Source organism: Anthonomus grandis, chromosome 2, assembly GCF_022605725.1.
Source record: "Anthonomus grandis grandis chromosome 2, icAntGran1.3, whole genome shotgun sequence".
NCBI lineage: Eukaryota > Metazoa > Arthropoda > Insecta > Coleoptera > Curculionidae > Anthonomus > Anthonomus grandis.
This window is the reverse complement of record NC_065547.1, coordinates 29,042,143-29,055,583: the sequence shown is the minus strand read 5'-3', so window position 1 is coordinate 29,055,583 and position 13,441 is coordinate 29,042,143. Positions and strand designations below refer to the sequence as shown.

General features: G+C 34.3%; 1 protein-coding gene and 1 long non-coding RNA gene across 2 annotated transcripts in view; one reads left to right on the top strand and one right to left on the bottom strand.

Annotated features, from left to right (window-relative positions):
* The first annotated feature begins 1,174 nt into the window (after nt 1–1,174).
* LOC126733437 (uncharacterized) lies at nt 1,175–3,547 on the top strand. Its single transcript, XR_007659710.1, has 2 exons — nt 1,175–3,157; nt 3,220–3,547. It is a non-coding gene; the product is annotated as an uncharacterized LOC126733437 (long non-coding RNA).
* A 3,491-nt stretch (nt 3,548–7,038) lies between these two features.
* The window catches only part of LOC126750741 (RAB11-binding protein RELCH homolog), a 67,682-nt gene continuing 61,279 nt past the window's right edge, over nt 7,039–13,441 (bottom strand). The window contains exons 8-14 of the mRNA XM_050460457.1: nt 13,088–13,300; nt 12,878–13,034; nt 11,460–11,820; nt 11,237–11,400; nt 9,958–10,160; nt 9,250–9,406; nt 7,039–7,494 (exon numbers count right to left, since the gene is read on the bottom strand). Coding sequence (XP_050316414.1) covers nt 7,269–7,494; nt 9,250–9,406; nt 9,958–10,160; nt 11,237–11,400; nt 11,460–11,820; nt 12,878–13,034; nt 13,088–13,300 — 1,481 coding nt within the window. The 3' untranslated portion in view covers nt 7,039–7,268. The remainder of the gene's footprint in view (nt 7,495–9,249; nt 9,407–9,957; nt 10,161–11,236; nt 11,401–11,459; nt 11,821–12,877; nt 13,035–13,087; nt 13,301–13,441) is intronic.

Sequence of the window (13,441 nt, the reverse complement as noted above, 5' to 3'; positions counted from 1 at the left end):
AATAATTCTAGCTTGACAAGCTAGGGTTATAGTTTAACTAAATTTTAAGCAGAAGCTGGGATGATCCTATTTATGGCCCGTACTGTTCCAAAAGCATGTCCATAGGACGTCCCATAGACTTCACGAGATTTAACGGCACGTCCGTGGAATTTAATATGTGTCAATTGGACGTCCAAGGAATCGACTTATCTTGACTGGGATATGTTAAGCCTAGATCTTATTGCTTGGCACTAGTTGAAGTTAAAATTGTTCGTTCTAAGATTTTAGAATTATTATTTAAGCCAATAATATTCGACCCAGATGATCTACTTATGAGTCCCATGTCCCATTATATTGGTAAGAAAGAAAGATGGCTCTAAGGTCTAATAGAATATTTTGCGATTTTCGTGAGCTCAATCAAAATCGTATTCCGAACAAGTTATATATTCAATGGTGTATTATTTATTCAATTCACGCACATTACCATTAAAAAATTAGTCACAATAATGGCCTTTATCTTTTCGCCTCTTGATATGGTTTCAAGTTTTTACCATATAATAGCTGATGTTAGGCCAAATAGTATTGAGAAAACGAATTTTGTAACTCCAGATTGTCAATACGAGTTCTTGACTATACCATTTGGACTTGCCAATGATCCTTCTGTTTATTGAAGGCCTATTGATAAAGCTCTTGAAGATCTACAAATCAAATTTGCTGCTGTCTGTATCGATAGTATACCGTAAAACCCTATTACTTTGAACGGTCATATAACTTTGAACAAAAAGCCATAAAAACATATTATCTCTAACATCACGCCTAGACAATTTATAATATCGACAAATACTGGTCGATACGTTAGACCAATCCTACACGAATACATTCCTTCAGCGCATTGGACGTTTCGATTTATATTATTCATCCTAAAAACATTGAACGATTTGTCTAAAAATGCCGGTAAATTTGTAGTGCGAAAACTTTAACTTGTATCTGACCACACAGTTGTTGTAAACACTTTTTTTTTGTATTTGCTGGGAGCTCTAGGGTCTTATAAAACCGGTAAGTATAGAAGTAAGTAAAAAAGGTAAGTATATGGGTAAACTTGAATTTTGGGGTATAATATTTTTAAAGTTACATTTTTTAACCGAACCTCTAAATTTCAAAAACTGCCCATAACTTTGAACGGCATTAATGTCGGCGGAAAATCTAAAACTTAAATACCGGCGCTATAATAATGCCGAAGATAAAGAAAATCTTGAAAAGGTGCTGAATATGATAAAAAATAAAAGAATTAGCTTTTGTCAGGCGAGTAAACAATACGGTTTTCCAAAAGGCACATTGTCCAATAAGTTAAACAACCGCCACACTGGAAAAATTGGAAAACCATTTGTCCTTCCGGTAGAATTGGAAAATGCTATTGTGCAACACGTCCTACTTGTAAGTGAATGGGGTTTTCCATTTGATTATACAGATTTGTCTCACTTGGTACAGCAACTAATCCTTAAGCACGGAATAGATGCTCCTCAACTGCCTGAAAATAAGTTGCCCAGTAAGAAGTGGTGTCTCAGATTTATTAGAAGACACAAAAATTATCTCACTTTAAGAATTTGTCAAAATTTGAAAAAATCTAAGGCAAGCATAACACCTGGGAAAATGACGCAATACTTTTCCAATTTAAAAGAAATAGTTTTTGAAAACGGTGAGCTTTTACCTCCAAACAGGATATTTAATTATGATGAGCCAAATTTGTCAGATGACTCGGGGACGAAAAAATGTATTTTTCCAAGAGGCATAAAATACCCCGAACGCATCAGAGATTCATCGAAAAGTAGCATTTCCGTAATGTTCTGTGGATCTGCGGATGGACGTATACTCCCACCGTACGTAGTATATAAGGCTGAAAATTTGTGGCAAACCTGGACTGAAGGAGGACCAAAAAATACCCGATATAATTGCAGTAAGAGCGGTTGGTTTGAAGCAGTTATTTTTGCCGATTGGTTCCTAAATTCATTTATACCTTTTCGAAAAAACATTGAAGGGCGAGTCGTGCTCATAGGAGATAATCTCTCAAGTCATTTCTCTGAAGAGGTAATGCGAGCAGTTTAAGAAAACAATATTTCATTTTGTTGTCTTCCCAAAAATTCTACCCACATCACTCAGCCGCTAGATGTTGCCTTTTATGGGCCTTTAAAGCGAAAGTGGAGATCCATATTAGATACATGGAAACAGTCGCTAAAAAAAAGTCGCAAGTGTTACCAAAATAAATATTTCCTCGATTATTGAAATCGTTATGTGATGCTGTTGCACCAGATTGCAAGTCCGATAACTTGGTATCCGGATTCAAGAAGTGCGGGATTTATCCATGGAACCCTGAGGAAGTATTAGGTCGGTTTCCGAGAAAGCCCAGTAAAAATAATGATCCTAGTAGTTCTCAGGTGGTTTCGGATGTCGTTTTAAATATGTTAATGAACATGAGATACGGAGAAAAAAATACCAATGCCCCTGCCAGAAAAAGGTCTAAAATAGACGTAGCTCCTGGAAAAAGTATCGCCTTTGAAGATCTCACCCCACAGAATAACATCCCATCAACCAGCAAAGGAGCTGCCAGAAAAACTTTGGAAAACAAAAAGCAATCTTTAAAAAATTATAACCGATCGTCAGTCTCGTCAGAAGAAAGCGATAGCAGCGATTCTAACAATATTGTGTATATGGACTCGTCGGAAGAAGATCTTCTTACCATTGTCCAGAAGGACAAGAGAAACAAGAAACCTTGTGCTTAAGCAGCTCTGAAGAAAGTGCTTCTTTAGCTTCTGTTTCACCGAAGTCCCCTGGGCAGACATCAAAGGTTTGCGCTCTATTAGAGACTTCAACCTACAGCCCTTCTTTTCAAACAGTTTCTGATTTTCCTGTCTACAATTTTGTATTGGCCGAATTTATATACAACGAAGGAACAAAAAAGGAGGCAAAAAAAGTGTTCGTCTCAAAAATCATTTCCAAGGATGAAAGCGGCTTTAAAGTGAGTTGTCTTCGACGATATGGGCAAAAACCCTCAACTTTTATTTTCCCTCAAGTGGAAGACATATCTTCTATTGATTGTAGCTAAATAAAATGCACATTAAGAAATCCTACAGAGTTTAGGGGGCATTTTACTTTCAATGAAGATTTAGGAAATATTTAATAGGTATTACTATTTTTATTACCTTTTTGGATATAATTTTATTACTGCTATAATTTTTCTTACAGGTCCTTTCACTTCTGATCTCAACCTGCCCTCTGCCGAAAAAAGAAAATTTGTTTCCTTTTAATTAGTATCTAACCTAGGTAATACCTATTTATGCTATTTTTTTAGGTAATATATGAATAATTAAGATTTAGTTGGCGTGAGTGGTATTTACGGGTATTTGTTATTTTTTGTTAACAAAAAAAAAAAATGTTATGATTATGTTTAATTAATACCTAATCTTTTGTATCTTTAGATAATATCTAACCTATGCACCTTTTATTTGTTCATTTGCGTTTTATTAAACAATTCGTTTATTTGTTTATTTCAATAAATATCTATTAATAATTTTATGAGTGTTTAATTTCATTGCAAGTTTTTTTTATGTAGATACACAAAATATTAACACATATATGCTTTTTTTTGTTCAATGAAACAATTACGGCGCAATAAATTGAACATTAAAGTGATTTTAAAGCTTCGTTCAAAGTTATGTCTCTGTACCCATAACATTGAACACCCTATTTTTAAAAAAAAAGGGTGTTACTTGCCTAAATGTAAACATTTTATTCTATATATTTAAAGGTATTGTTGGTGCCCCCAATACTACAATACTATTTCTCTATTGTATATTGTTAAGAATCTGCAAAAGACGAAAGTCGAAAAGTGTTCAATGTTTTGGGGTTTTACGGTACGCTAATTCCTTCTGCTTTAATTTCTGAGCGGATATATCGTTTAGAAATTGTTTTATCGGTTTTAGCAGATGCCGAATATTCATTTGAAATCAAAAAATCAAGTGAAGTTTAGTACCTAGGATATCTGATTCGAAGTGGTGAGATTTGTCCAAACACTTAAACTTTCTGCGCTTAGCTATTTGCAATTTCCCAAAAGTCGTATATAAGTTCATTAGTTTTTAGGCTAAGCTTCATCCTTTCAACAGTCTATATTAAGTGTTTCTAAAATTGCAACTCTGGTATCCAGCGTTCGATGGCTTGGTTAATAATAAAACATTCAATTTAAAATAGTTCAAGACATAAAACCACCGCAAGAACAACTCAATGCAATTAAATACTTTGATATCTTAATTTTTAAATGGTGATAATACTAGTCTTCTTTATTCAAAATAAGCGATGAAGTAAGTAAAAATCATGAGCAAATGTTTAATGAGGATAAAGACAAAATTAAATCTTTTGTTGTAGGTTATTTTGTTTATCAAAATAAGATAGTAATTTTAGGGGACCATATACAGTCATAACAGTGTTTCCCAATGAGAGATATGAAGTGGAAAAAGTTAATAGGAAAGGAGGCATAAGTAAATTTGTCCATTATTTTTATAAATTCTCGTTTTGCCAAATATCGTTGACTATGATGATTCTTAACAAATGAATATCTCTGCTCAGCCCACTGATAATGGTTTAAATTCTCTGTACAGTGTCTTATTTGACCTGCTTTGCCACATTTCCCTTCATTACCTTTTCTAATGATCCACCTGATCGAATCCTCAAGGTAGTCTTGGAATCACTTGCCGGACTTGTTCCGTGTTCCTGGCAGTTTTAAATTGAAGGGCCCGTGTTAGTGCGTTTACTAGCTTAGGTAGATACCGAAAATAATCAACTGATTTGTTGCACGCTTGAAACGCAGTTTTATGAAACACGTATACATTCAATGACTTTAAGACTACCTGCGCTATTTCCATTTTAAAGGAAATTTAGGGATTAAAGGTGATAACACGCATAATATGCCCAGAATTATTTCTCCTAAAATTACTCAAGGTTGTACGGCTAGTAGAAAAAAAACTAATCAAGTCGGTATTCATATAAAAATTCCTTTTAGTAAAGCTTTTTTATACGGTCGCTCAGAATTACACGAAGCAAATAAAAAGTTTTATAAATTTATTTAATTTATCTAAAATCAACTGTTCGTGGTTGTTACCCCCTCCCTCCCGGTTATCCTATTTCCCACCCTTGTCCTTAAACCCCTTTTTGTTCTGGAGTGTCAAGAAAGCAGGTAGAAAGTAGCAACAACAGCAGATCGGTAAGTCTTATTATAATACAATCAATTTCTTCCAATTTAATTGTTTCGTTTCAGTTACGCGGAAACACTACCATAAGCATTTATTTACACTGTAATAATTTTCTACTATTTATTTCGATTTAAAAGTCGCGGCAATATTTAGACAAACAGAGAGAACAGGGCCGCCTGGGGCTGATGGCTACTTATACCGTGTTCCAAAAAGATGGCGCTAAACTTAAGGGGGTTGTTTGGGACATTATTGTGAACAATAATTGGATAGGTACTCTTAGTCAACAATCATCCGTTTTGGCTACAAAGTAATTTTTCGCTTAAAAAGTTGTTACTGCTTAAATATAAAAAACGTCAATATCTTAGTACTTTAATAATATAAAACTTATAATAACGGTTCAAAATGACGACTTCCAACCCGGTTACGTAATTCATTTTTCGCCTCAAGGAGTGGCATACTCGTTTAAAAAAAAGGCGGCTTTTACTGTATGTGATGACAGGCGGCCATCACTTTTCTTAGTAATACTTCTTGGGTGCTTACAGGAGTTTCATACACCAACGACTTTATGTAACCAACTACCTTACAGTTTGTACTTACCATCAGTAATAAACAACACTTTATTTTACAAAAATCTTTCTTTATTATCGTATTTACGCGTGAGTTTGTAAACAGTAACGTTTGACTGCGCTAAAACTGAAATTAGAATGAAGTTTGCAAAGTCCGCCCTATCGGTAATGGATGACATCACGTGTCTTTTATGCGTCTAAGCACATGCACAAAGTTACTTATTTGAAAAAATAGGTTTTGAAATGCATAGAAATTATAGAAAATTGATGTTCATTGAAAATCGCCTCTGGCGTCAATTTTGAAATGTATTCTATTATACAAGGAGTTGCTCTTAATACAGTACTAAGCAAGTTAATGGTTAATTTAAGGAGGGGGTATTATGGTAACAGATTAGTTTTCTCAAAGACAAAAATTGCATCCTTCCGTCAAATCGCAGCAATTTAAGAGGACCAAAGGTCACCGGGTGAGTCTAAAAGTCCCTCTCCAGTAATCCCCGGGAACTGACTGGGTCCTTTAGAATGTAATCTAACCGTCCTTCTAATTAATAGATTGGAAACTACTTCTAGTGCCACAGAGGAACCCAAGCCCCTAAGAAAAAGAAGACATATTTTCTAAGAGCTAAAAACGACACTCAACGTATTTCCGCCTCAAAAACTTAGGAAAAACCGAGGCAGAGCTTTTTCTGGTTACCGCAAAGAATAAGAAAATCGACGAATTGGCTTCTAAGTGGGTAGCATACGCTGATAAAAGCGGATCGGACGTTGGGAACCTAATCTAAAAGGCCGAGAAGCCATTAGGAGGCGGCATCTTCAAAGACATAGCCACAAGAGAGGAAGTTAAAAGAGAACAGGAAAAGGACGTTATAATTCACTCAAGACAGTCAGATGCCTTAAAGGCCAAGCGCACATAACCAGTTCCAAACTGGCGCAACAGTGCAAGAATGCTCTGAACAGCTCGGTTCCGGGACAGAGTAGTGAAGGAAAACCAGCGATCGGACAAATTTACGACACACAAATCATCTTTTGCAAGCGAATACGGCCTGGCTGCTTTCTCGGTACAGGGGAACGTTAAAAGACATTTTTTAGGTGTGGCTCGAAGTCCGCTGTACCCCAGCATGACTGGGAAGACCTTTTATCATTGCATAGAGAATGCGATTCAAATATTACTTTTGTGATAGAAGAAAACACATTTACATCGAGCCGTTATCATGTTAAAATGTCTACTCAGAGGGAGTATAAATAAAACAAAAATAAAAGAGGTAACTATATAACCGTTTAATAATAATAAGTAAAAAATAGTTAAGTACATCTGATAATTTCATAAAGCAAATATAAAGACTTTTACAGTGGTGAAATTCGGGTGCCACAATACTAGGCATTATCCAAACCTCTAAAATGCAACAATATTCACAACCGCATTAATAAACTTTAAAAAAATAACTCGTATATCATTTTGAGCTTAAACTACATAAAGCTTAGACAACTACTTCTTTTTAAAGATCCCTTGTAAGTTTGTGTGCACGTTGGGCTTATTGAAAATTTTGCTCATCCTTTGGCGCATGTCCTCCACTCCCTGGTTTGCATTGAGACCCACGGGCGACGCAGGTCCGCTCCCGCTCGATTTGTTATCGCATTCTTTAATCATCGACAAAACCGTCTCGTGGTGTACGGAAAGGGAGGGGTTCTCAGCGATTACAGACTCTAAATGCCTTAAAAAAAAGGTTGAAATGATCAAGAGTAAATCAAGAATATCATATTTTAAATTAATTTTCAGGAAAAAATAATTGGGGCATTTTTTAAAGATGACTTTTAAGATTACGCAGTAACCTTCTTTCAGTGAAATTTAACCACTTCATGGTGCATTTCACTACTCATACATCTATCAAATTTCCTTATGCTATTTATAAATCTTACGCAACAATTTTAAATACACTGGACCTGTCTTGAATCACTTGCTAGAAGGCACAGACAACATTACGATAAGTTAAATAAAACAACAAAAGACCATCACATAAAACATTTCTTAGATCTTTATTAAGAAGCTGCTTCTGACTGTAAAGTAGCATCAGGTTGATGAGAGACTTTTTCACACCTCTAATAGTATTCCAGGATTTTAAGCCACACTACATAAACCGAAAAAATTTCTAGGTTTTGCTAGACTGCATCCTACTAAAAGAAGAAGAAGAAGAACTTTACATTTGACTTTAAACTTAAGCAGGGGCCACTTGAAGCCTCTGCAAGTGAGTTGAGGTCGTAAGACATCTTATCACTAACTTCCAAGATGATGTCGAGAGGAAATAAGAAATAAATTTGAGAACTGAGGAGTATTTCAGATTTTTAGTTCAGGGTTTTAAAATTCAAAATTAAAAATAAAAAGATTCTACGGAATTAAAAAATTTGCCGTGGCATCCAAGGATTCATGTGCTAAGACTAAAACTCAAAAGTAGTTAAAAAATAGTCTTGGCGTCCAAAAATCCAAGTACAGTCAAGCCAGTCTAAAATTAAAAACGCAAGAATACTTAATAAATTAGCCTTGAAGTGCAATTAATGAAGGTTTCAAGAGTCGACACTAATAATTTAAAAAATGCTTAAGCAATTAGAGTTTCAGATGATTAATAAAATATTCCTAATTACCAATAATCCAGACATTCAAAAGCCAAGGCTAAAAAAACAAAATTGAAAAAATAAACTATACAAAATTAGGAAAATTGACGGATTTGCGAGCCAGGACTAGAAATTCAAGAATATTAAAAAAATTGTTGAGTACAATGATTCCAAAGCCTAAAAGACTAAAATTAACAAATTTAGCCTTGGTGTCCGAAAATCCAAGGGTTTAACCAGGACTAGAAATTTAAGAATCTTTAAAAAAAATCTGTCATAGAATACAATAATTTAAAGATTGAAGATCCGAGAAAAATGCAAGAATCCCTTAAGTCCAAAGGGTCAAAAATCCAAAATCTAAAAAAATATACTTCACGGAATTAGAAATTTAGCCTTGGCATCTAAGAATTCATGATCCAAGATTAAAAATGAAAAATTTGTCTTGGCGTCTAAAAACCTAAGGATTTAACAGCCAGGACTGGATATCCAAAAATACTTTAAAACATTATCTTTGAGTACAGGGATTCAAAAGCCAAGAGTAAAAATGCAAAACTAAAAAAACTACACGAAATAAAATATTTGCCCTACTCTAAAACTCAAAACTGCTTTAAAAATTAGTCTTGGCGTCCAAAAATTCAAGGATTTAGGAGGCAAAACACTGAGAATCCCCAACTGCACTGCAAAGTGAGACATAGGTGTAAAAGATTGAAATAGAATGACTCGCTCAGTATACTAGGGACGAGGACACAGAAAATGGCTTAGTATAAGCTTTAATATATAGCGGCTTAGTCCGGACTATTCCGCCTAGATAGATTATCGTTAACAACAACTATACTAAAGTCATAAATTGAAAATATTCTTACTTTAATCCAGGCTTGACGACATTATTGATACTCATCAATGGACTGTAGACCACGTGAGTAAACGCTTCGACCAGCGCGAGCGCCATATCGATTTTTCTGGTGTGATTTGACATTTGTGACATGAACATGGCGTAAGTCGTCAGCTGAGGAAGGATTACTAAAAGAGAATATTTTAATTACAAGATTTGCATGTCCTACTTACGAAAACCAAAAACCAAGAAGTGGCGCTGAACTGTTGTCAATGTTACACAATTTATTTTTAAGTGTTTCAGTCTATCCCTATCTTACAAACCATACTTCATTGCTGAGTAAATTCTGATATTACCATGTAATTAAGAGAGGTTAAACTATCAACTCCGATTAACGGGGTTTTTAATTTTTTGATCTTTCAACAAGGAACAAAACTATATCATGACATCTACAATGTATATAATCAAATACAGTAACTTATATATTGAATTAACTTCAAAGTGGAAAGAAATGTTAGTAATAGTTTTATTAAGGGTTTTCTCTACTTTCCCTTACCTTAAACTCACGATTTCTGAAATTCATCCGGAACACATACTGAGAGCCGTAACACATCCAACTATCTTAGACTCTAAGGCCCCTTAATATTCTCGTAATCACTATTGTGAGAATGATAGTTCAACACACACAAATACAGTTTAGCGCTACCTCTTGACTGATCTTTTCCGCCACTATCCTTACCATCGTTTCTAAAGCTGCTGTTACTACTAACGAAAATATTCCCCAGAGTAACGATCAGTTGTCTGGATAACGTGTGGTTGTCCTTCAACGTCGAATCGTTTAATAGGGTTTGAAGTTGCATGTACGATTTGTCCTGGATTTCTTTGACGTTGCAGTTGGTTATTAGGCGACCCAGAGCTGGAATAGTTGCGGTCCGAACCAAGCTAAAAAGATCTCCAAAATATGTTTTGGAAAAACTAGAATTCAGAATTGATGCTCACAGTCGCCCTCTACGTTTTAATAATAGAGTGTCCATACCCAGACATATTTAAAACGTCTTTTTCTTATCTTGCCACAAAAACTATCAAGTCTTTTTCACCATATCTTTTAAGTACTTCACTGGCCAGTTTTAAGAAAAAACTTGAGCAAAGCCTGATTGCTCAACAATTTGTCTTAAAAATAAATTTTGTGAATGCCAGAATTGTTTTGTATTAACATGCGAAGTACTTTTTACTGCTCTGTTACTTAATAACCTTTGCTTGCTCTGTGTGTTAAAACAAAATACATTTAGAACTACAACTGAAATTATTCTTATTATAATATTTTTCAGACTGTATTTTAAAATACAGGTTGGCTTTTGTCATTTCTGTAATTTATTTATCTTTTAGCTTGTAAGTGCACCTAGTTAGTTCTTATTTTAGTTTTAGTTATTACTTTTTAAGTATGTGAACCTAATATATTGTTTTAACTTATTTAATCTCTCTTGTTTGTAGGCTTAAGCAGTACCTTACATTACTTGTACTGTCAGGTGTCTGAAGAGCCTTTTAGGACAAATACCTTAAATATCTGTATTTTTATAATTGAAATATTATTATTATTATTATATTAGGAATTTGCAATAGTTGAAGTCTCTGGTTAATCGTGTTATTACTTTTGAATATTTTCGTTTCGAATAAATAAAATAACTAATATTCGTGACGTCCGATAATAAGGAGAACTAACATATCTTAAGACGAGAGTTTTGGTAGAAAGTTAAGCAATAATGTAATTTGTACTCACTGAGAGAATTTGAATTATAACATGAAAAAAATTAATAAAAGATCACTTTTTACTAGATACTACTACTTAACCACTGTTTTAAACGAAGATTTTGATTCTCCGGACCTTCTTAGTATTTACATTTTTACATTTTAATGTTCTGAATATATTACAGTGAAAGAACATATGCGTCCGAACTATTACGTTATCAAATTGAAGAAAGTAGGCAACTATAGCTGGTCTATAAATGGCGCTCACTTACATGTCACTATCATTAGCTAGAGTCACAATAGCACCGACCACCTTTGACTTAAGCAGTTCTTCACCACAATTACTGATAATCGCGCAAAATAAATTTGCCGAGGCGGATTTTACTAGAGGGCGCTGGTGTACCACACCGCTCCACAGACAATCCACCACAATACCCTAGAAATTGATAAGAGTATTTATGTTAAGATCAACTTGCTACTTGTCTACGGCTTTACCTGTAATCCTTCCTCACACAATTTTCTCACAGTAATATCCAAACAGTCCAGAGGACTTCCACATAATGGCAACGCACATAAAAATTTCCTCAAAACGGTGGATATTTCGTCATAATCCTTCATGTAGGTCAACAAGGTGATGTATATGGGCACCACGTTCAAACTGGGACAGAACTGATTGAAGCTACTTATCAGTTGTTCTAAGTTTTGGATTTTTTTGTGCAGGATAGGGCGCAATTTATATTTGATGAAGCCGTGCCCGAAAACGATGCAAATATGTTTGAAAAGGTTGAGAAAACCCTCCAGGAGGGTTTGTTGGGCCAGCTCGATGTGATGGAGGTTATTAAGAAGATCTGGAAGCCTGAAAAAAAATTACGTTTATTAAAATTTGAATAATATAGAATTCCTTTCTAAATTATTTATATTGGTTATTCAGCAATATACTTTTTTGGGACTCTTTATATTTTTCTTTATGATATGGCTATCGCGAGAGTGGGCAAAATAGTATAAGTAAAAAATTGCCAAATGCAGAAAAACGCCTTTAAAAATTTTAGTGCTGCTGATAATTTTACGAATTCTTAAGTAACAAAATGGTTTAGCCCTGGAGGCTACCATTTAATAGTGTTGTTTTTGAACAATATTTATAGTTTTTTTTAAATTATATTTTCATAGTTTTTACCTTAATATAAATATATGGGTTATACTAATTTGATCTTCGAAAACATAAAAATTATTTATTGGTATTATTAAACAAGTTTTTAGGCCATAACACCGCAAAAATCGTGCAAGATTACATTGCAGAAGCTGGTTTTCGGGTTATGTTGGGATTTAGGTCAGGGCTGCGTGCTAGACAGCCCTGACCTAAATCCGATCGAACATTTATGGGATGAGCTAAAAGAAAGAATTGAGCTAGACTTCATAACTCTAACTTGATCGCAGAACTTATTGCTGCAGTAAAAGAGCGGCTTAATTTTACTATATTAAACATGGGAAATAGAAATAACCTTTTCATAAATTTATACTCATATTAAAGTACCTCTTAAACGGCATATTATTTTTATTGATTTGACGAATAATTTAAAAAAAGAAGTCAAAGGTTTACAGTGGGCCTATTTCTTTGCACGCTAGTGTATGTATGAGGGTCGCTTCTCTATTAGAGGACTTAGTAGCTATATGGTCAATAAGACCAAGTCAACAAACTAGAAGACCTTTTATTGGGACTGACTCATTATAGAATTGCAATACATTGTTGATAGGCATCTTTTTTTGTGTATCTTGTTTTGTATATCTTGTTATCTGTTTAAATGTTTTTTAAATCACTATTTGGCACAATATTTAAGTATTAAACGTATCTGAAAAAAAATTAAATCCAAAATATATTCATGAATAGTTTTACATGTTTAGTTTGGGTGACTTACATAACATCGACGACCCAATCCATTTCTGGCCAGCTTATATTAGGATTATCAGAGACGTATCTGTCAAATTCAGAGAGAACTGTGCCGAAATTTAATTCGGATTTCATAAATATTTCGGGATTGGTTAATCCGGTGCAGAGATTCTTGAAATCAGATCCTAAAAGAAAAGTGCAACTGTGAAAAACTATATACCCTCATAAAATTACTTACTAATAGGTATTATCACATCTTTTTCAATGTTGCTTATCACGTTGTCGTGGTAAGCGATATTCGTAAGCAAATAGGGTAGCAAATTGTCGATTACGGATAAAATTCGGTGCAGTTGGTCCATTTCCTGGCCGATTTTTGCATGAGATTCAATGTTTTTTACTAGTTGGTTTAACTGGTGCAGGAGTTTCTTTAAAAGGCTCGTACATAGGAGACCTAAAACAAATGTATATTGAATTAAAACAATTTTAAACCATAATGGGTAATAAATAAAGTCGCGAATTGGTAAATTTGTGCTACCCTCAGGCTTTAACAGTTTTAGGCAACATTCATAACTCGTTTAATGCACGAGTTATA